General features: G+C 36.5%; 1 protein-coding gene across 5 annotated transcripts in view; it reads right to left on the bottom strand.

The window, feature by feature from the left end:
• The window catches only part of ZBBX (zinc finger B-box domain containing), a 112,041-nt gene that overhangs the window by 38,813 nt on the left and 52,176 nt on the right, over window positions 1-21,052 (bottom strand). For 4 of the 5 annotated variants that reach the window (XM_073803869.1, XM_019946309.3, XM_073803871.1 and 1 more), the window contains 3 exons: window positions 14,596-14,754; window positions 9,258-9,432; window positions 1,354-1,474 (listed from right to left, as the gene is read on the bottom strand). In XM_073803869.1, coding sequence (XP_073659970.1) covers window positions 1,354-1,474; window positions 9,258-9,432; window positions 14,596-14,754 — 455 coding nt within the window. The remainder of the gene's footprint in view (window positions 1-1,353; window positions 1,475-9,257; window positions 9,433-14,595; window positions 14,755-21,052) is intronic. The other variant, XM_073803870.1, reaches the window with a different exon arrangement.

Raw genomic sequence — 21,052 nt, forward strand, 5'->3', positions numbered from 1 at the left:
TGAATTGAATCCTGAAACAGAATAAGGATGTTAGTGACAAAAACTGGTGAAATCCAAATAAAGTGTGTAGTTTAGTGATTTATATTGTACTAATGTTAATTTCTTGGTGTTGATACGTGCACTATGATTATATAAGATGTTACCATTAGAAAAGCTGAATGAATGGCAAGTGGAAATTCTTCATGTTGTTTTGCAACTCTTGATTGCACGTCTTATTTCAAAATTAAAAAAAAATTAAAAGAAAAGAAATCTGCCCATGAAAAACAGCTGAAGGGGTGTGGGGGCAGATGGTAACCTGTCAAACAGAAGCTTCAAGGAAGTCATGAGGGCTGATTTTTAAAAATATGAAGGGATACCATGAAGAGGAGAGATTCAGTTGGCTCAGTATTGGTTTAATTGGTAGAATTAGGACCAAGTTAGCAACTAGTCAGAAAAAATTGCAGCTCACTAGGAGATATCATAGGAGACAGAATGTTCCAAGGATGGAGTGGGTCATCTCGGGAGATGGTTTTGTATGACTGGAAGTGAATGAAGCAAGGGCTCGAAAACCACTCCTCAGGTACATTCTAGACAGGTTTTCTAACACCCTGCTCCTCAAAATGTGGTTCAGAGACTAGCATTACCCACGGCAGTATCACATGGGAGCTATCAGAAATTCAGAAATGCAAAATCTCAGGCTCCACCCATACCTACTGAAGAAGAATCTGTATTTTGCCATAGTCTCTAGCTGATTCATAGGCACAATGAAGTGTGAGTAGCACTGCTATAGGGGAAACTGAGACCATGGCCTTTGAAGGTACCTCCCAATGTGGTTCTTATATCATGGTAAAATTATGCATGACTTCAACATGTACTCAGTCATCAATTTGGTTTGATATCTAACTTTTAAACCACTTATGAAATGCTACATCTAATGATATAGCCTTTGAATAAAATATATTTGAATACTATTAATAAAACTATAAAATCAAAGGTCTGCTTAACTTAAAAGTAACTTTAAAAGTAACTTTAAAGTTTCTGAAGAGTACAGCTCAAAAATTACCTCTTCAAAGTAAGCTTTATCACATTATTTTTGCTATTATTTTTAAACTCTATACCATATTTGTGCCTTGTTTCCCACATACACATTTCCACTTCTCAAGGCAAACCCTAAATCAATCACACATTACATACATAAATAGAATTAAAATTCTTATCAGAACGGTAGAAGCTTCACAGGGATTTAATATTGCTTTAAAATTATTTATGCAAATGTGAAGTGCATAAATAACATTGCTACAAAAAAGCATGTCACACACGGATCGTAAATAGCTTTTACATTTCTTATTAATAATGCAAAAAATCAGAAAATACCTTCTGTGTTTTTTAAGCCATAATTTTTCCATGTAGGATAGACTATCTTCTTTAAATTCAATCATAAGTGGTTCTGTCCAAATTCTCAGATTAGTTTGTACTTCACATTCTTCCAATGACTCTATAAAAATAAACATAATATGCATAATTAAGGTAACCTAGTCTACAAATTACCACATCTTCTCTCAAGATATAGAACTCACCATTTTTGAGGCAAATGTGCTTTGATATTTGTCTGTATAATCAGTAGTTCTAGGCTTAAATGATGCAAAAGTGTTAAATATTGGTGATTTATTATATTACTGTATAGATAGTTTTCTTCAATAATTTCTTGAAATGAAAAAAATCTTATGATTCACAAGGTTTTTTAAAGCAACTAATTATTTTACACGATAAAGATAAATACAAATGGATTCATTATATATTCTATAAATGCACACACACATAAAGGTATGTGTTAGAGCCACTGACAATAATATTTACACATTATGGGAAACAGAAAATAAATAACTCAAAATGGCACCTGGAGGAGACAACTGTCCTCATGAATTTATATCTACATGGCAACTTACTTCCAGATGCTTAAGATGTTTCTGAAGTACTACTAAATTAAAACCACCATTCAAAGATATTTAAAACTGATGGAGATTTCTGGGAAAGAAAGCAGCATAAATACAGAGTTACTAGTCTCTCCACCCTCCTAGATATTAGCCCTCTCTCCATAATGACCACAACAGGAGGAAAAATGTGGGAGAAGATAGAGAAGTCGTAAAGAGGGAGACAATTATTTTTTTATAGACTGAAACTAGAGAATAATCCCAAGCTCATACTGCAGCCTTTAATAAATAGCTTTTAGAAACAGCCAAATGCCAGCAATAGGAATAAACCAAAAGAATGTAAGTCACCCACTCCTATTCCTCCCAAAGTGTAGAGCAGTGCTGAAGAAAGCAACTGGAGGATGTTCTGGGAACCACCATCAGAACGCATGAACTGAAAGAGTAGGAGTCAAGGACAAGTGCAAGTCACAGAAAAAAGGAGAGCCCTCCACTGTGAGTCCTCCTTTTCATAAGAAAACAAAATATTTCCCGGCAGGGAAGCCGAAAGAGAAAAAAAATGAGGACTCACTTTTTTTTCTGTCCACGTCATGGAGAAGAGTCGCTTGGCTTGAGAGATAACCCCCAAGTCTAGAAGGGTGATGAGGAGGAAGGAGATGAAGCAGCTGACCTGGGACTCACTCTTCTCCCATCACCAATGGCACATTCCCAGGAAATAAAGATGGCAGGTAGCCTGGGTTAACTTGCTTGTGAATATGCTAATAACTAGACTTTCTGGCAAACAGATTAATGATATTTTCTAGAAAGAGAGACTTTAGCTACGTAATGCATTCAGCAGGATAAGTTTTGTTTCAAATTGCTTACATAAAACAAATCTAGGGCTTCCCTGGTGGCGCAGTGGTTGGGAGTCCGCCTGCCAATGCAGGGGACAAGGGTTCGTGCCCCGGTCCGGGAAGATCCCACATGCCGCGGAGCGGCTGGGCCTGTGAGCCATGGCCGCTGAGCCTGCACGTCCGGAGCCTGTGCTCCGCAACGGGAAAGGCCACAACAGTGAGAGGCCCGCATATCACAAAAAAAAAAACAAAAAACAAATCTAGAACACATGGATTCATGAGTCATGTCTCCCTGAACAATGCCACACAAGCTATGGAACTGAGGTTCTGGTTTGCTCCCTTGTTTAATGGTTCTCTAGCTACCTTTTGTGTGAAGTTGTGTAAGACGTCCCATTGTTCATATTGAAGGGATGATGGGTATTTTCCTTAATAGACAATGCTTTTAAAAGTCTTAAGGTAAATTTGCCCAAGGTATTTAAGGAACAGCCAGGAGGCCAGTGTGGCTGAAACAGAACAAGCCAGGGAGAGAGTAATAGGAAGTGAGATCACAGAGATAGGGACTTCAGATTACATTGAACCTTCTAGGCCATTGGAAGTATTTGCCTTTCACACTGAAGGAAATGAAATTACAGTTCACTAAAACGTAATCAAGTTAGAAATCAATAACAGAATCACTAGAACACTTGAAAATTCAAAGCTAATGGCCAAGAAACACAGGAAAACATACTCAATGTCATCTATAATGAGGTACACAAATGAAATATACAATTTCATCTCTATCAGACCCGCAAAAATTTTTAAAAACTGACAGTTAAAGTGTTGGTGATAATGGGAAGCAGCCAAACCATTTATATACTGCAGAGAGGAGTATAAACTAACACAAATACTCTGGTAAAGAAAATTCAGGTTAACCTAGTATAGTTAAAGACACAGACACCCTATGACCCAGCTATTCTGCTCCCAGGAAGAGACACCTAGAAATGTGTACACATGTGTATTAGGACACCTGTGCAAGAATATTCAAAACAGCAGTGTTTGCTGGGTAGGGTTAAGGGAATAAGTGATGTTGAAGCACTCAGAAACTAAAAATAATGGAAAGCTGTTACCAACCCTAGGCTTGAGAGGACAAAGTAGGAGAAATTTGTAAGAAGTCACTGAAAGCAACGGCTGTGGATGAAAGGTCATCTAAGTGCTGCTCTGTAACATAAGTAGAAAATGCAGTCACTGCAAAATCTCAGCACATCAAGGAGAGGAAAAGTAAGTACTTCTACCTCTTTCTTACCCCAAATGGGAATCAACCTAAACAAACATCAATATTTAAACAGGTAAACAGTGGTGTAGTCATATAAAGAAGACTTTTAAGCATAAGACTCTTAAGCAGGGAAAATGAATGAAATACAACTATGCACATCTTTATGGGTAAATCTCAGTAAATTATGTTGAATAAGTTAAACAGGTTGAAAAAGAGTACATATACTAGTTTTCCATTTACACAATGTTTAAATACATGCAAATTTAACAATATATTGTTTAGAGATACACACATGCACTAAACTGCAAGGAAATCAAGGGAATGAAAAAATACAAATCCAGGCTAGTGATAATCACTTAGAGGGGAGGGAAGAGGAAGAGAACAGGTTCTTATTGTTTTGTTCTTCTCCATAAGGTATATAAATTTTATAAATGTTCTTTTTATCTACTTAATATCTTAGGGAAAGGAAAATATTTACAAACACATACATATAATATACACGCACATAAACAATCACATTTATAATACTCTGAGGCAAAATAAAATCACATATTATATCAACAGAAGTCCTCATCTTAATGATTTCTCCACGGCAACCACACTGTTGACCTCATTTCTTTACTTAAAAACACTGTCCTCCATGGGTTTTTATGATAATACACTTCACCAACTTTCCTCCTATATCTATGCCACACTTAGTCTTGTTTGTAGCCTTGTCTTTCCAAGCCACTAAATGTAATTCCTCTCTAGCTTGTTGTGCTACAACCTTGCTCTCTGAGGTCCAGCCATGCACATCTACCTTCAGTCCCATTAACACTATATGCTCTCTTCACCATGGAGCCTTTGTACATTCTAATTTGTCTCCACTCTCCAACTCATTTTCTAGCCTTCAACTTGAATCTTGGCTTCTTAGAAATCCCTTTTTAATTATCAGTCAGGGTTCTAACAGGAAAGAAAAAACTCAAAGGGGTAATTTGAAGAAGATCAAATGAAGGGACTAACTTATAATCATGTTAAGGTTAAGGGAACAAGTGATGTTGAAGCACTCAGACACTAAAAATAGTGGAGAACTGTTACCAACCCTAGGCTTGAGAGGACAAAGTAAGGCAAGTGTTGTAAGTAGTCATGGAAAGCAATGGCTGTGGATGAAAGGTCATCTGAGTGGAGCTAATGATATATGCAGACAAAGCAGTAACTGCAAACTCTCAGCACATAAAGGAGAGGGAGAGTGAATACCTCTACCTCTTTCTTCTCACCCTTCACTGTTCTGCTAGTGTCTCCAACTGGTCAAACCCAACCAGAAGCCAGAGAACAAGGGAGTTCATGTGATGCAGCCTCCAAGGATCAACCTCTAGGGGCACAGAGTAGGGCAGAAATGGGAAAGAACGGATCTGGAGAGACAGAGTCTACTTAGTTTGCATCTAAGCATCCATTTGTCTGTCTGTCTCTTCCTCTGAAAACAAAACAAAACAAAACAAAACTAACTCATGTCTGAAGCACAGGGAACACAAAGTTCTACAGCCACTATGTATCAGAGGGAGATTTCAATTTAGTGATACTCCCAACTAAATTTAAATGTTAGATACCAGTAGTATGTGTCATATTAGGTATCAGGAAAAAGAGAGGAGAAAAAAAACAATTACTCAATATAAAACTTAGCTGCCATCGTTCTTCATTTTGTAGCTGGTTTTGAAGCCTACCTTGATTTGTTTATCATAGCTTCCTTCTCTCACCACCCATTCTGTTTACCTTACTGTCTGCCAACTCCTTTTACCTGGTAGAGTGACTAAAATCTTCATTCTCAAAAGATTCAAGACCATAGAAGCCCTCTTTTCATTGGCTTGCCACATTTTTCCAATGAACATTATTACTGGACACAGAAAAATTAAGTATGCCACTGAATGGTTTGCAGATGAAGTCTATCTTTTCTTTGTTGCATGATAACAATCTAATTGTTCCTTCATACTTGTGCTCAAACAACATGGTCAGTACAGTGACCCTTCCTGACTATTAACTCAGTGCTGATGAGCCCCAAATGGCAGTGGGTAGTCTCAGCTTCCAGTTTAATGGAAGTTTTGCCGGAGTTTCATGTAATATAGAGCCCCTTGTAGGAAAAGCACCCCAAACTCACAAGATGTTGTTTCTCAGCTGGAACCCATACTGAACCTTCAGCAGGCCATTCCACAAAACTATCAAGCTAGCTGGATAGTGCTGCACATGGTAAGAAGAGTGAATTCCATGAGTATGAGCTTATTCCTATACCTTTCTCATAATAAAATGAGTGTCTTGATCTAAGACACTCACTGTGTAAGACACCACAGTGACAAATAAAGCTTCTGCTGGCAGATACACTACAGGAAGAGAAGGCAAATCCTTTTCTGAAATATGTAGCTTTTCCCATGAGGACAAATTACTGCCCTACCCATGATGGAAAGGGTCCAATATAATCATTCTGTAACAGATACTCCCTGTTCACAAAATCCACTTAGCATCATGCCATCAATCTAATGGGCAATAGCTTTTGTGCAACAGCAAGACAATCAAGGTTCTTTGGGACTATATAATGCTAGAAAGCTGGAGAGCTAATGTAGGTCTGAAGCAAGACTGTGAAGGTATACTGTAACCCATATGATATCAAACGATCTCTGGCTATATTTATTAATAGAAATAAAAAAGAATACATCTGATATGTCAAGGAGCAGTAAACTATAGCCCTTGGGCCAAATCTGGCCCACTGCTTTTGTATGGCTTTCAAGCTAAGAATGGTTTCTACATATTTTAATGGCTGAGAAAACATCAAAAGAAGGATAATATATTGTGACATGTGAAAATTATGTAAAACTCAAATTTGTATCCATAAACAAGGTTTTATTAGAAAATAGTCACACTCGTTTGTTTATATATTGTCTTTCATGATACAGTGGCAAAGTTGTATGGCCCTTCTGAATGGCCCTCAAAGCTTAAAATATTTACTATCTGTCACTTTACAGAAAAATCAACCCCTAGGCTAGGTCAATAGCTGTCTCCCTCCTCCAACCATGGAGAATGTGTTGGTTTTCTCCAGCAAAGACACTACATCCAGAAAAGCAACTGTGACCTGTATCATCATCATCGGATCAAGTTTACTCTAATCTGTAGTCATTTTCCAAGATCATTGGCTTTTGTACCAAATAAGTAAGGTAAATGGAAATATAATAAAAAGCAGTATTCCTGCATCTTTCAGGTCTTTGATGCTGGCATTAATCTTTGCAATCCCCAGGTATTGCTTCTGGCATGGTATTTTATTAGCATGGACATTGGCAAGGGAGGGAGACAGTTCTAGGGTCTTCTACTTACGTACTACCATAACAACCTTCATGCCACAGGTCAGACCATCAACACAGGCATTATTCTTGTTACTAAGTATATCCGTTTCCAAGAATCAAGACTGGAAAAATAACCACATAATGGTCCCACAGTTCCAATGCACTATGAGACAGAATAAAGACAAGATTCTATCTATCATTCCACTTCCATAAATCTCTAAGACTGACTGGTGGATTATGGTGGTACTTAGGGTCTCCAGGGTGTCTAACTGTCAGTTCAGACCCAGAATCTAATAACCCCACTGAAGGTCTGGGCATTGCCTTTCCTCAGTGCATGTTTATCCTGGTAAATAGCCATAAATTCTGTAGTGAAAGCTTAGAGGAAGATTCATAGTGTACCCTGTGACCACACTACAAAATCCTGCAAAAGGACCCAGCCTCGACCTCAAGGGGCTTTAGATCTGTGGTGTGGCTTAGGGCTGAGAACTTTATAATAAACTCTGAATCCCCAGTATGGTAGCTCAAGTTGGGTCTCTGTGCGTCAGGATGGAAATTTTCTACTCAGATAGGAAAAACAGGAGTCTATACAAACTTTTTCATTCTTATGTACTCCAATTAGTACCAAAGAACTCTGTGAACTGAAACAATCTAATTACTAGTCTTCCTTGCCCCTCATTTTGGTAATTCTTCCACTATAACTTTGATAATGATATGCCAACATCTGGCCTCTACTATTCCAGGTTTCCATGATTCCTTTGAAATCAGGCAGTTCAATTCCATTTAAGCATCTTTATCCACAATCTTCAGCCTATAGAGGAAAGCTACAACATATCAGTTCTTCTATTATTTTTAAATACTATGTCTTCAAAGTGGACAATCAAAAAGGTATTTCTATAGAAGACTTAATCCTTTTCAGAGTAAAAAAGTAAAAAATACATCAAAATGTGAAAGCACAAATAAAAGAGCACATAAAATAACATAGTCAATGAGAGTTATGCTGATGTACATGCTAAAACAGGGTATACAAATAAAGTCTTGGAAGTATTAACAAAATTGATGTATCATGAACAAATGTAGGAAAAATATTTGAAAGAGAGAACATTATTTAGTAAAAAATCAGATTTTATTTGGGAATAAGGTGTGTGATATCTTGACATTAGGAATTACACTATGTTACAAAAGAGGACTAATCAGGAGAGGTCCTTCACTGGGAAAAAAATGAAATAAAAATCATAAAATTGAATGCTGTCAACTAAGTTACATGATTTAAGTTTATTATCTGATACTTTATTTTTAATGAAAAGCAATTGGAAGCCTCAACAAGATTCTGAGTAATAAAATTAATAAATTGAATACTTCTAAAGGTATGATTTCCCTCAAAAGGTACTGGGAAACAAAGAGAAGACACTGTACACTTCGGTCATCCAGATCTTCAATGTCTAGAATATGGGCGTGAAAATTACCAAGGAAAAATAAAAACAAATATTTCTTCAAAAAGAAAGAAAAACAAAAGACAAATTAATTATCCCCCTGAACTTCACAGCAGTCCCTGAAATATATTTCTCAAGACACATACAAGAAAATTCTCTATTCCTCTCATCTCATAGATCGTCCTGTTTTATGTGTTGTAATTACAGTTCAATATAGGAATAGTTGTTCTGACAAAACTTTCTGCTAGAAGAGGAGCTGAGAGAATCGAATTCTCTATTCATTTGACAGCCTGAATTTACGTAGGAAACAAAGGCAAATATATCCCCAATGCCCAATTCAGGGGGTTATAAATATTAAACCACTAAACCAATGGTCATAGAGTGACTACTCCTTTGAAGAGTTATATCAAACTACTATCCCAATGTTTCAGTGTTTCTGAACACTGCATTTATATTCATGGGGAATGGAGATAAAATAAATTCAGCTTTATTTTAAAGCATTCATTTTATTTAAAAAAAAAAAGCGGTACCTGGTTTTGCTGCATGTAACTTCTGTTTCTCATTGTCATCATGATGCCCAGTTCTCCATTGCTTTAGAACTTCTTGAAAGGATTGGGCAGAAGCTTGTTCAACAAATGGCCCTTCACACAAGGGCCTATCTCCTGTATTTGTACATTCTTCTTTTTTTGTTGTTGAAAGTTCTACCTAAAACAATTAATAGTGTATCTAAGTATGCTTTACAATGTTTTCTATCTTACAATACAGGTAGCATTAATTACTGAGCACTGTGAATCACACATTATTTTTAAACTTAGAATAGAATGTTTTTAAGTTGTACTTATTTATGTGCTTTACTGATTTCTTTAAAACTATAGACAGTTTTAAACGGTCTCTTCAGAAAGTACTAAAACTAGAGCCTACAGGACTGAGGGTTTATCATTAAGTTATCCACCAGTGTTTTCCCTGGAAAGCAGTGATAACCTTGTATCTAATCCTATTTCTCCAGTCGCCTGTTCCCTGCAACCTCCCCACAGCAGAAAGAACAGTTTCTTAACATGTAAATCTGATGTCACTTCTCTGCTCCAAACCCTCCAATGACTCCCTGTGAAACCCTCAGTTCCTACTAGGACTTGCAAGGCTGTACACAACCTTGCACGCCCCTGCCTTTCACTTCACTTCCTTTAATTCTCCCCTTCATTCACTCTGCTCCAGCTAAACTTATCTTCTTTCAGTTCTAGGAACTCATCAAGCATATTCCACTCGAGGGCCTTGTGCTAGCTATATCCAGAGTCTGGAATGGTCCCTCTTCATATCTTCACACAGCCATTCCACTCATTTAACTCGGTCTTGGCTCAAACATCACCTACTCAGAGAATAGGTGATGACGCTACTGATGACCCTAAAAACAAAGCCCCTTTCTCCCCAACTTTCCAATCTCTTATCTGCTTTATTTTTCTCTCAATAACCTATCTCCATGGGAATTTACTCTACATGTTTGTTTATTGCTGGTCTCTCCCCATTAGAATGTTAATAGGATCAGGAATGTTGTCTGTTTCCTCAGTGCCAAGAGTAGTGCCTGGCACAAAGTAGGTGCTCATTAAAAGTTAGCTGAATGAATGGACAAATTAATGAATGCAGATGAAACACTGCCTGCTTCTCAATGTAATGACGGGGGGAAAGGATGAATTCCGTACAAAATATAGATCCACTGTGAACACACAGAAGAAAATAAAGGTAGGAATTGGCAGTTATCCAGTGAATCAGAGAAAACAGCCAAATTAGGAAACTAAAGCAAAATAAGTTCCTCACCAATGCTGAATTATCAAATGTGGATTACCTACACTGATGAAATTGCTAAATCTCCATGTGTATCTTCTAGATACAACAGTAGAATCCTCTGTGTTCAGCCCTTAATTGCAAAAAACCAGGCAGATTGTCAGAGGACAATTGAGAGAAAATCGTTAAATGTATGCATATATAAAATTCAGTATAAACAAAAAGCATCTGGAACCTACAGACACTATGCTAGTCGTTGACACAGAAACACAGAAATAGAAATAGAAGCAAAGAGCAGGAATTTAACTCAGATAAACAAGAATCCTATGGACAAAAAAGTGGCAGGGTCAGTATTCCGGAGTGAGAGAATGGTATATATGTTAAGGCATGGAGTTAAAGAACACAGTGGCATGGAACTGTATGCAGTTGTGTTGCTATAGCAAAAAGTGGGATATGAGAAAATATAAAGGGTGGAAAGACAAGTAGGGGCAGATTGTAAAGGATCCTGCCTGCCATCCAGAGAAAATTACACTTAAACATATTGGAAATGCAAACCTACTGAAGAGTCCCACCCAGTAGCTACTGAAGAGTCCCACACAGTAGTGTGGGAGAGAAAGAAATTGGAGAACAGTGAGTTTGGATGCAAGGAAACCAATTAAAATTTACATCCATTTCTCAATATCTATCAACATTACAAATGCATAACCCTCTTCACCTAAGAATTTTAGGATTTTATCATATGGATATACTCATATATATGCAAAACAATATTTTTCAAAATTATTTTTATACTATAGTTTATACTGGCAAAAGACAAAACAGTATAAATGCTTATCAGAGAAAACATAGTTTAAAGGTTATTTTATATCCAATACATGGAGTATTTTACAACCACTATATAGAATGAGAAGGCTGTGGAATACACTTATATGGATAGCAAAACTACTGTTTAGTGTAAAAAGCATGTTTGCAGAGCAGTATGCAACATACTAATATTTGTGTTAAGAAATACATACATACAAAAGTAGAATCATCATTAGCTTCTAGAAGGGGAGAGAAGAAAATGCACTTTTCACTTAATAGACCTTCTGCACTTTAAGCAAAAGCTAATTTCAGTATTTGGAATAACAATAAGAATAGAAGTGACCAAATATTCAAGAGTTTTCAGACGGTTTTAAGATGAGATGTGGTAACTGATTGGATATGCAAAGGAGAAAGAGAAATGACTGTAGAAAATAAATGTTCCTGGGCTTCCCTGGTGGCACAGTGGTTGAGAGTCTGCCTGCCGATGCAGGGGACGCGGGTTCGTCGTGCCCCAGGAAGGGAAGATCCCACATGCCGCAGAGCGGCTGGGCCCGTGAGCCATGGCCGCTGGGCCTGCGCATCCGGAGCCTGTGCTCCGCAACGGGAGAGGCCACAACAGTGAGAGGCCTGCGTACCAAAAAAAAAAAAAAGAAAGAAAAAGAAAAGAAAAGAAATGTTCCTGCTGGCTTGGAAAGCTAGAAGAGAGGCTGCCACCAACAGTAACATCCATAGGTTTTGGAGAAGACATGATGAATTTCGTTTGGAAATACCTCTGTCTTAGAAGTAGGTGGGAAGGTATTTACAGGTACTCAGTAAGCAATATGTGAATGCGTGTGTATATGTATGCTGCACTCGTGAAGATGCACTGAAAACTCAGTGCTTAATACAAAATGAGTTAAGTATTCTGGTGATTCTAGCAGCTTTCCAGGGCAGCTCCTTTCCAAGCAATGAATCAGAGACATTTGCATTTTACAGCTATGCCTATGGAATACTTGGCTTCCACGCAGCGGTGGCAGGATAGGAAAAAGCCAGAGGATAGTACATTGGCTCTTAAATGTTTCAGCTCAGAACTGTCATATTTCACTTCCATTCAGAGCACATCAGGACCCTGCCCGATTCTACAGGGGCTAGGAAATTTGAAGGAGCATATGGAATCCAATGCTGTGCATCCATTACCCCTCTAGGCTACCTGATACCCCACAAAATACGTTTTAATATCCCCACTTTCCAGAAAAGGAAACAGAGGATCAAAAGGCTAAAGTAAACTGCCCGATGTTACAAAGCTAGAAAACCAGAGTCAGGATTTCAAACCCAGGTTTCAGTCTCTAAAATGAAAGTTCTTTCATGAACTGCACCCATTTCCAAGGATATCCACTGGCTTGAATCCATAAGAAAAGTCCTAAGACAGATACCAGGCTTTAGCACCATTTTGACTCTTCCAGGCATGCAAATTGCTTGGTAAGCCAATTAAAAATCAGATTCCTGGGCCCAACCTAGATGTAAAAAAAATCGAAGTTTGAGTGGCAGGCCAGGAATGCATATTTTTTACAAACTTACCCAGTGATTCGGATGCTTATTGCAGTTGGAGAACCTCTGCTCTTCAGCACAGAGTAGTACCAAGCATATGAGGGGGATACTTCTTTAGTGCGTGCACTGTGTACAGGTGCACACCTGAGGGTCAACAGCAGGGATGCCCAACCAGGACTACTCACCAGAATGACTGAGCAGGTGTTAAAACCACACGTCTGGACCCACCCAGAGACATGCTAAACTCAGTCATGTGTGTTTCTCTAATGTTTCTCCAGTTGATTATAATGTGCATTCCTGGATGAAACCACTGAATTAATGGCTTTAAGTTAAGACCAGGGGTGGAGGGTCTATACAGCATACACAGTTACCAATGGGGACAAGAGGCAGCATTTATTTTAGGGATTAAAAGAGCAGGCAAAAGAGTAGCTCTATAGCTTTCTAGTAGAGCTGGTTACTTAAATCTTCTCTGGCTTTCTCATCTGTTAAGTGAGATAATAATGTAAAACTTATATGGTTATTTTGATTATTGGATAAGATAAAGCAATTAAAGGATTAAGCCTAGCATACAGTGTTTAATAAATGTTAGCTGTTGATTTATCACTATTTTTATTGGTAGGATAAATTAGATAAAATGAAAAAAAAAATTAGATAAAATGGCAGGCATGAAGGAGAAACCCTTAAACCACAGCCTCTGGGTAATGGTTAAAAGCAGGTAATTTGGGGTCATAAGGCCTGGGTTCAAACTGAAGTTCCACTATCAATGATATCTTGGGCAATTAAAAAAAACGCTTTGCCACTATTTTCTCATCTGAAAAAAAATTTAAAAGGGTAAAAAGAGATAATACACGTAAAATATGTAGGATGCTGTCTGGCACATAGTCGGTCCTCAGTACATTATTATTCTAATAAGACTGTAACTCATTCAGTGATTATTCACAAGCACCCTTGGCAGGTCTATTAGTGAAATTCATGCCAAACTGCTAACCTTCCTGGACAATTCAAGTATAGTTTCTCCGCTGTAAAGAGGGCCTACTACCATAGAGCCTGTTTTCTTTCATTTTCTCTGAGCAAAGGTTAGGAACTCACGGGACTGAAGTTCAAGTCTGATTCTGTCACAAAGTAACAAGCTGTGTGACTCTGACCAAGTTACTATTTCTGAACTACAGTGAAAAGGCGAGTGGCATCTAAAAGAATGAGGATTATTAATTACAAGGATCAAAATTTGAGGAAGTTTCTTTCTTGCTAAAGAATCAATACAACAAGTCTATTATTAAAACACAAACATGAGCTGATGAAAGCTTATCATCATAGGATCAGTAATCAATCTGAATGACCACACAATTTGGTATAAATCTGATTTTAAATAACTGTGAAATTGCCTGTCACCTAAAACACTTGGCAAGGTTTTGTATTTTTAGCCTCTCTGAGATCCTGATTAATATAAAATTGTTATATTGCATTGTGGTTTTTTTTTATATTTCTCCCAAATATTCATTTCCTGATGTGGTGAAAATGCCTGGAAAGCAATATGATCAAAGGATCATTCATCAAAAAACTAGTAGCCAGAGAACTCAAAGCAATCTCTTTAAAAGGATTTTTACAGTGAAAGTGTTTCTGATTAATAAAAAAACAAATTCATATTAACCAACAATGTGATCAAATAATCTCCAAAACTCTACAGCTCTAGCTGAGTATATGAATGACAGTTTCCATGATCATGTATGACAGCAAATGTCTACTATATTTTCCTCAGCTTACCTCAGAGCTGCTCCCCTGAAGAAGAAGAGATTTGGTTTTATGCTGACTTTCACTAATCCCTTTTGTAGAATGATTCTCCCCTTTGGGTTCATCCGGATTAACCTTCTTTATAAACTGATGGGCAACATCCAATACATTGGATAATATTTGAGATTTTGCCTATAAGTAAACAAAATAGGAATAAAAAGCCTAATATGTCAGCTTAACTAATTTAGATATATTAAATCCTGTTTTCATTATTCTATGACTAATAAAATTCAATGCATTTTATTTAGTATTTAAAAATACAAATTGCCATTTACATCAACCATATAATAGTGACAGCTGCCATCTACTGAAGGGCTAGTTTGAGCTCATACTATCCTAAGTATCTTAAAAACATGTCATTTAATCCTCAACTCTAAAGCATAACTATTTTTATCATTGTTTTAGGGATAAAGAAAGGAAAGTTTTGAGGGTTTAAATAACTTGCCCTTGGTCACATGGTGAGTGGGTGGCAGAGCTGGGAAGTGACCCCAGGTGTGTATAATTCTAATGACTCCTAGCCTTTCCACTATATCGACCCTAAATAGGTAGGTGTGCTATTTTGCGCACATCACCGCTAAAGAACTAAATATAATCTAGCAGGAGCCTGAATAAGCGTAATGAGTATTTTGTTGGTGATAAAACATCTTTAGAAGGTATCAACTACTCAAAAGTGCACATCCAGAAGTGCCCTAGCAAACTCCAAGTTGTTCTTCTCGCCATGCCTTTGCTCATGAGTTTCACTTACCAAGAAGGCCCTCCCTCCTCTATTATCTTCTTTGCTGGGCACACTCCTACCTCTCCTTCTAGATTCACCCCAAGTTACTCCCATGGGTCCAGGCACCTCTCCCTGCCGCCCTCCCACAGATGCATGAGGCGCCCATTCTCTGCACCCTCTTTCTACACTGAGGAGATCCCTACCAGCCCACACAGTATTGATTTTATATCATCTTTTGATGTCTGTCTACACCATAAAAGTTCACAGAAGGAAAACATCATGTCTTCTTCAATCTTTGTGTGGTTACCACAGTGCCTGGTAAATAGCATATGGCAAAATAACATAAAAATAAGGTGTTGGGGGAGGGAGAGGGAGAATTACAGAATTAAAATAAATAACTGGGAAACAAGAATTCAAAAAGCCTTTTCAAGTGCCTTCAGAGTAGCCGGAAAAGAACAGGCAAATCTCAGGAAGGCCCTATTCTCTAAAGGACTTCCCATCAGCAATAAGCCTGGTTTGCCCAAGGAGACCCTGCAGGATTCTGGATCCCATCTGAGCTTGAACCAAACAAACTCCAGAGGGAAGATGCAGACACTTCGGAGACTCTCTGAAAACCTGACATTAGGAACACAAGTAATAGGTCTTACTTCTTAGCAAATGTTCTCAAGATAGAGGAAAACTTCAGCAGGGATCAGAAATGATTATTTTATACTCTCCCATGAAAATGTGCCTATTTTAAAATTTTCATCTAGCTACCTATTTAAATAGCTAAGACTACTTTCCAGTTATGATCTTTAGTAAATCTATTAAGATTCACTGCAATCTGATTCTGAAATAAATCAGTGAACACCAAATTAACTAGTGTTACTTCATACTGAATTAATAAATTTATCTATGAAAAGTGACTAAAGTGACCTATGCACACATATTGCTGTCCATATACAAACCTATGGCATCTGCTCCAAATTTTCCCAAAGAGCATCAAAAAGCCTTTACAGACCTAAGCAGTCCTTATTTTTAAAAGAAATTCATATTTATAATACAAAATTGTTGTCTATACTCATTATACTGTGCATTAGATCTCCATGGCTTATTTACCACTTGTTGCAAGTGTGTACCCTTAAACATCAGTCTTATCCCCTTCGTGGCCCCATCCCCTGTAAACACCATTTTGCTGTTTTTTATGAGTCTGACATTTTGGATTCCACATATAAGGGATATCATACAGTATTTGTCTTTCTCTGTCTGACATATCTCACTTAGCATAATGTGTTCAAGGTCAATCCATGTTGTCACAAATGGCAAGAGGATATCCTCTTTCTCATGGCTGAATGATATTTCATTGTGCATATATACCACATCTTTTTTATCCATTCACCTATTGATGGGCATTTAGGTTGTTTCCATATCTTAGATATTGTGAATGATGCTATATAGGAGTGTATCTATCTCTTCAAAATCCTGTTTTAATTTCCTTTGGCTATATATCCAGAACTGGAACTGCTGAATCGTATGGTAGATCTATTTTTAATTTCTTGAGGAAACTCCATATTATTTTCCATAGTGGCTGCACCAATTTACATCCCCACCAACAGTGTACGAGGGTTCCCTTTCCACTACATCCTTGCCAGCACCTGTTGTTTTCTTGAGGACATTACTTGGTTTGGCGTTAGTGGAGATTATAAAGAGACACAAAGGAACATTTGGGGGGTGATAGAAATACTGTGTATTTATTTATACTGAAGGTTACACAAGTGTATTGTAATGTATTTTCAGAACTAATCAACCTGCACACTTCAAAGGAGTGCATTTTACACAACAATGTGAACATACTTATCATTGCTGAACTTAAAAATGGTTAAGATGGTTATGTTTACATTTTTTGTATTTTACCACAATTTTTAAACAATGTGGACACAGAAATAATGTGTGATTTTATTGTTCATAAATTAAACCTGAATAAACTTGATTTATCAAGAAAAAAAAGGAAATTAAGCCAACGGTAATGTTTCATTTTTCCAGAAACATCTGCATTTTAACAAATATTTTTTTAAGAGAAGTAATCCAATTTAACCTGATTTTAAATTCCCTAGAATAAAGTACTATTGACTTCAAAGGTGGTTAAAATTTCTAGTTTATATTTTATATTTTTAAAAGTATCAAAAAACAATAGTATTTTATATAAAATTATCAAGATAGAATTAACATTCAAATATATATATACATATTTAAATAGCACAGAACAAAGATTATTTCTGTCCTAAAATGAATCTTGCTATCAATGATTCTGTAATTTTTATAACAGTTTTAGGTAGCATATTAAGAGACCCTTAAATGGCCAAAAAAATGATTTTATTCTTAAATTAAATTTAGTGGGCTTCCCTGGTGGTGCAGTGGTTAAGAATCTGCCTGCCAATAGATACAAAATTAAAGAAATAGGAAAAAATTTTTTCCTTATGATGAGAACTCTTATGATTTACTCTCTTAACAACTTTCATATATAACATTGATATATACAACGACACAGGTTCGAGCCCTGGCCCGGGAAGATCCCACATGTCGCGGAGCAACTAAGTCCGTGCGCCACAACTACTGAGCCTGTGCTCAAGAGCCTGCAAGCCACAACTACTGAGTCCACATGCCACAACTACAGAAGCCTGAGCGTCTAGAACCCACGCTCTGCAACAAGAGAAGCCACGACAATGAGAAGCCCGCGCACCGCAAGGAAGAGTAGCCCCGGCACACCACAACCAGAGAAGGCCCGTGCTCAGCAACAAAGACCCAACACAGCCAAAAACAAAAACAAACAAATAAATAAATTTAGTGCTAAAAAATAAGATAAATATCATGAATAACTGATAAATTGGAACCCTATATCTAAATGTCTTAAGATTCCATTAATTCAACATAAATAAAATGCCAATAAATGTGAATTTTTTTTTCCCACGACATTTAAATATTACTCTTCTTGGTTGTTAGAGTATATATGTATACTCTATTTTTCTCATTCTTAAAAGAATTTTACAAGGAAAGTGAACAGAACTGTGATTCCCATTACTGTGGATACAAAACGCTGCGGCCTGAGTTAGAATCAAGGTCTTCCTTCTTCCAGCCTAATCCCTTTTCCCTACCAAATTATGTTAACACAGAAAATGTGGTTTACTTTTGACTTTCTGCAACTTAAAATTATTCAATTGTATCTCTAATAATGGATATGAACATTGTTCCTTCCATTTAAAAAAACTATATATATCGTGAAATGTTTACCACAATAAGTTTAGTGAACATCCATTTCTCATATAGATATAAAATTAAATAGGAAAAAGAATTTTCCTTATAATGAGAACTCTTATGATTTACTCTCTTAACAACTTTCATATATAACATTGATATATACAACTGCTTGTGCAGAGATTAGATTGTTGAGTTCTTGTTTTTAATTACATTTATTGTGCTTATTTATTTTCATGTTTGACCAAGCACTAGCACATTGAAGGGAGGAATAGAGATACTCCTTTCACTCATCTCACCGACATATTGCAGGAGAGAGGGGAATTGGAGGGCTACATGAACTTTGAGAAAACAAAACTTCTGAGCAACAAAGTTAAAAGTATTCTATAAGAGTAGAATTATACAACAAACTTAAGCCATCTATCCCCTAAGAGGTATAAAATTTAACAGAATCATTAAGATTAGAAATTCACCACAATACTATTACATGCTATTTTATAATACTTAAAAGTTCCTACATATGTGAAAAATATATCACTCATATGTTATTTTTAACAATGTTAATTCTTCCAATGATTGCAGAATATCTTTCCATTTGTTTGTGTCTTCTTCAATTTCTTTCAGCACTATTGTTAATAGTTTTCATGCACAAGACTTTCACCTCCTTGGGTTAAATTTATTCCTAGATATTTTATTTTTTTATTGCAATGGTAAATGAATTGTTTCCTTAATATCTCTCTCTTCTAATTTGTTGCTAGTGTATAGAAACACAACCTTTTTCATATTGATTGCAAATCTATGGTTATTGTTTATTATTCTAATATCTTTTCAATGAAGTCTTTATGGTTTTCTGTAAATAAAATCATGTCATCCACAAATAGTGACAGTTTAACTTCTTCCTTTCCAATTTAGATGCTTTTTATTTCTTTTTCTTACCTAATTGTTCTGGCTAGGACTTCCAATACTATATTAAATAAGAGTAGTAAGAGTGGGCATCCTTGTCTTGTTCCTGATCTTAGAGGGATAGCTTTCAGGTTTTCATCATTGAGTATGATGTTAGCTGTGAATCTGTCATATATGGCCTTTATTACTTTGAAGTATATTACTTATCTACATATTTTATTGAGAGTTTTTATCATAAATGGGTGTTGAATATTGTCAAGTCCTTTTTCTGCATCTTTTGAGATGATTACTTGATTTTCTCCTTCATTTTGTTAATGTGGTGTATCATGTTGATTGATTTGTGACTGTTGAATCATTTTTGCATCCCTGGAATAAATGCCACCTGATCATTGTGCATGATCCTTTAAATGTATTATATCTGGTTTGCTAATATTTTGTTGTGAATTTTCACATCTACGTTCATCAGAGATATTGGCCTGTAATTTTATTTTTTTGTGCTGTCCTTGTTTGGTTTTTGGTAACAAGGTAATGTTGGTCTTGTAAAATAAACATTCCCACCTCTTCAAATATTTGGAAGAGTTTGAGAAGGATAGGTATTAAATCTTCTCTGAATGTTTGGTAGAATTCACTCATGAAGCTGTCTAGGCCTGGACTTTTGCTTTTTGGAGGGTTTGTGATTACTGTTACAATCTCCTTACTAGTGATTGGTCTATTCAGATTTTCTATTTTTTCATGATTCAGTCTTGGAAGATTGTTTGATTCTAAGAATTTGTCCATCTCTGCTAGGTTGTCCTATTGTTGGTGTATATCTATTTGTAACATTCTCTTACGATCCTTTGTATTTCTGTAGTATCCATTGTAATTTTTAGTCTTTTGTTTCTAATTTTATTTATCTGAACCTCCTCTTTTCTTAGTGAATCTAGCTAAAAGTGTGTCAACTGTATCTTTTCAAAGAATGACCTCTGTTTAATTGATCTTTTCTATTGCCTAAAGTCTCTATTTCATTTATTTCCACTCTGATTTTTATTATTTCCTTTCTTCTACTGACTTTGGGCTTCATTTGTTCTTCTTTTGCTAGTTCCTTTAAGTGTAAGGTTAGAATGTTTGAGAGGTTTTTTGTTTCTCGAGTCAGGCCTGTAATGCTACAAACTTCTCTCATAGTACCACTTTTGCTGCATCCCATAGATTTTGGTAGGTTGTATTTTCATTTTTGTCTTCAGGTATTTTTTTATTTCTCCTTTGACTTCTTCATTGACCCAACAGTTGTTCATTGGCAAGCTGTTTAGTCTTCATACATTTGTGACTTTTCCAGCTTTCTTCTTATAATTAATTTCTATTTTCATATCACTGTCATCAGAAAAGGTGCTTGACATGATTTCAATTGTCTTAAATTTATTGATATTTGTTTTGTGCTGAAACGTATGGTCTATTCTTGAGAAAGTTCCATGTGCATTTGAGAAGAATGTGTACTCTGCTGCAATTGGATGGAATGTTCTGTATAAATTTATCAAATTTGTCTGGTCTAATGTTTCATTTAAGGTTGCTGTTTCCTTGTTGACTTTCTGACTGGGATGATCTATT

Source organism: Tursiops truncatus, chromosome 4, assembly GCF_011762595.2.
Source record: "Tursiops truncatus isolate mTurTru1 chromosome 4, mTurTru1.mat.Y, whole genome shotgun sequence".
Taxonomy (NCBI): domain Eukaryota; kingdom Metazoa; phylum Chordata; class Mammalia; order Artiodactyla; family Delphinidae; genus Tursiops; species Tursiops truncatus.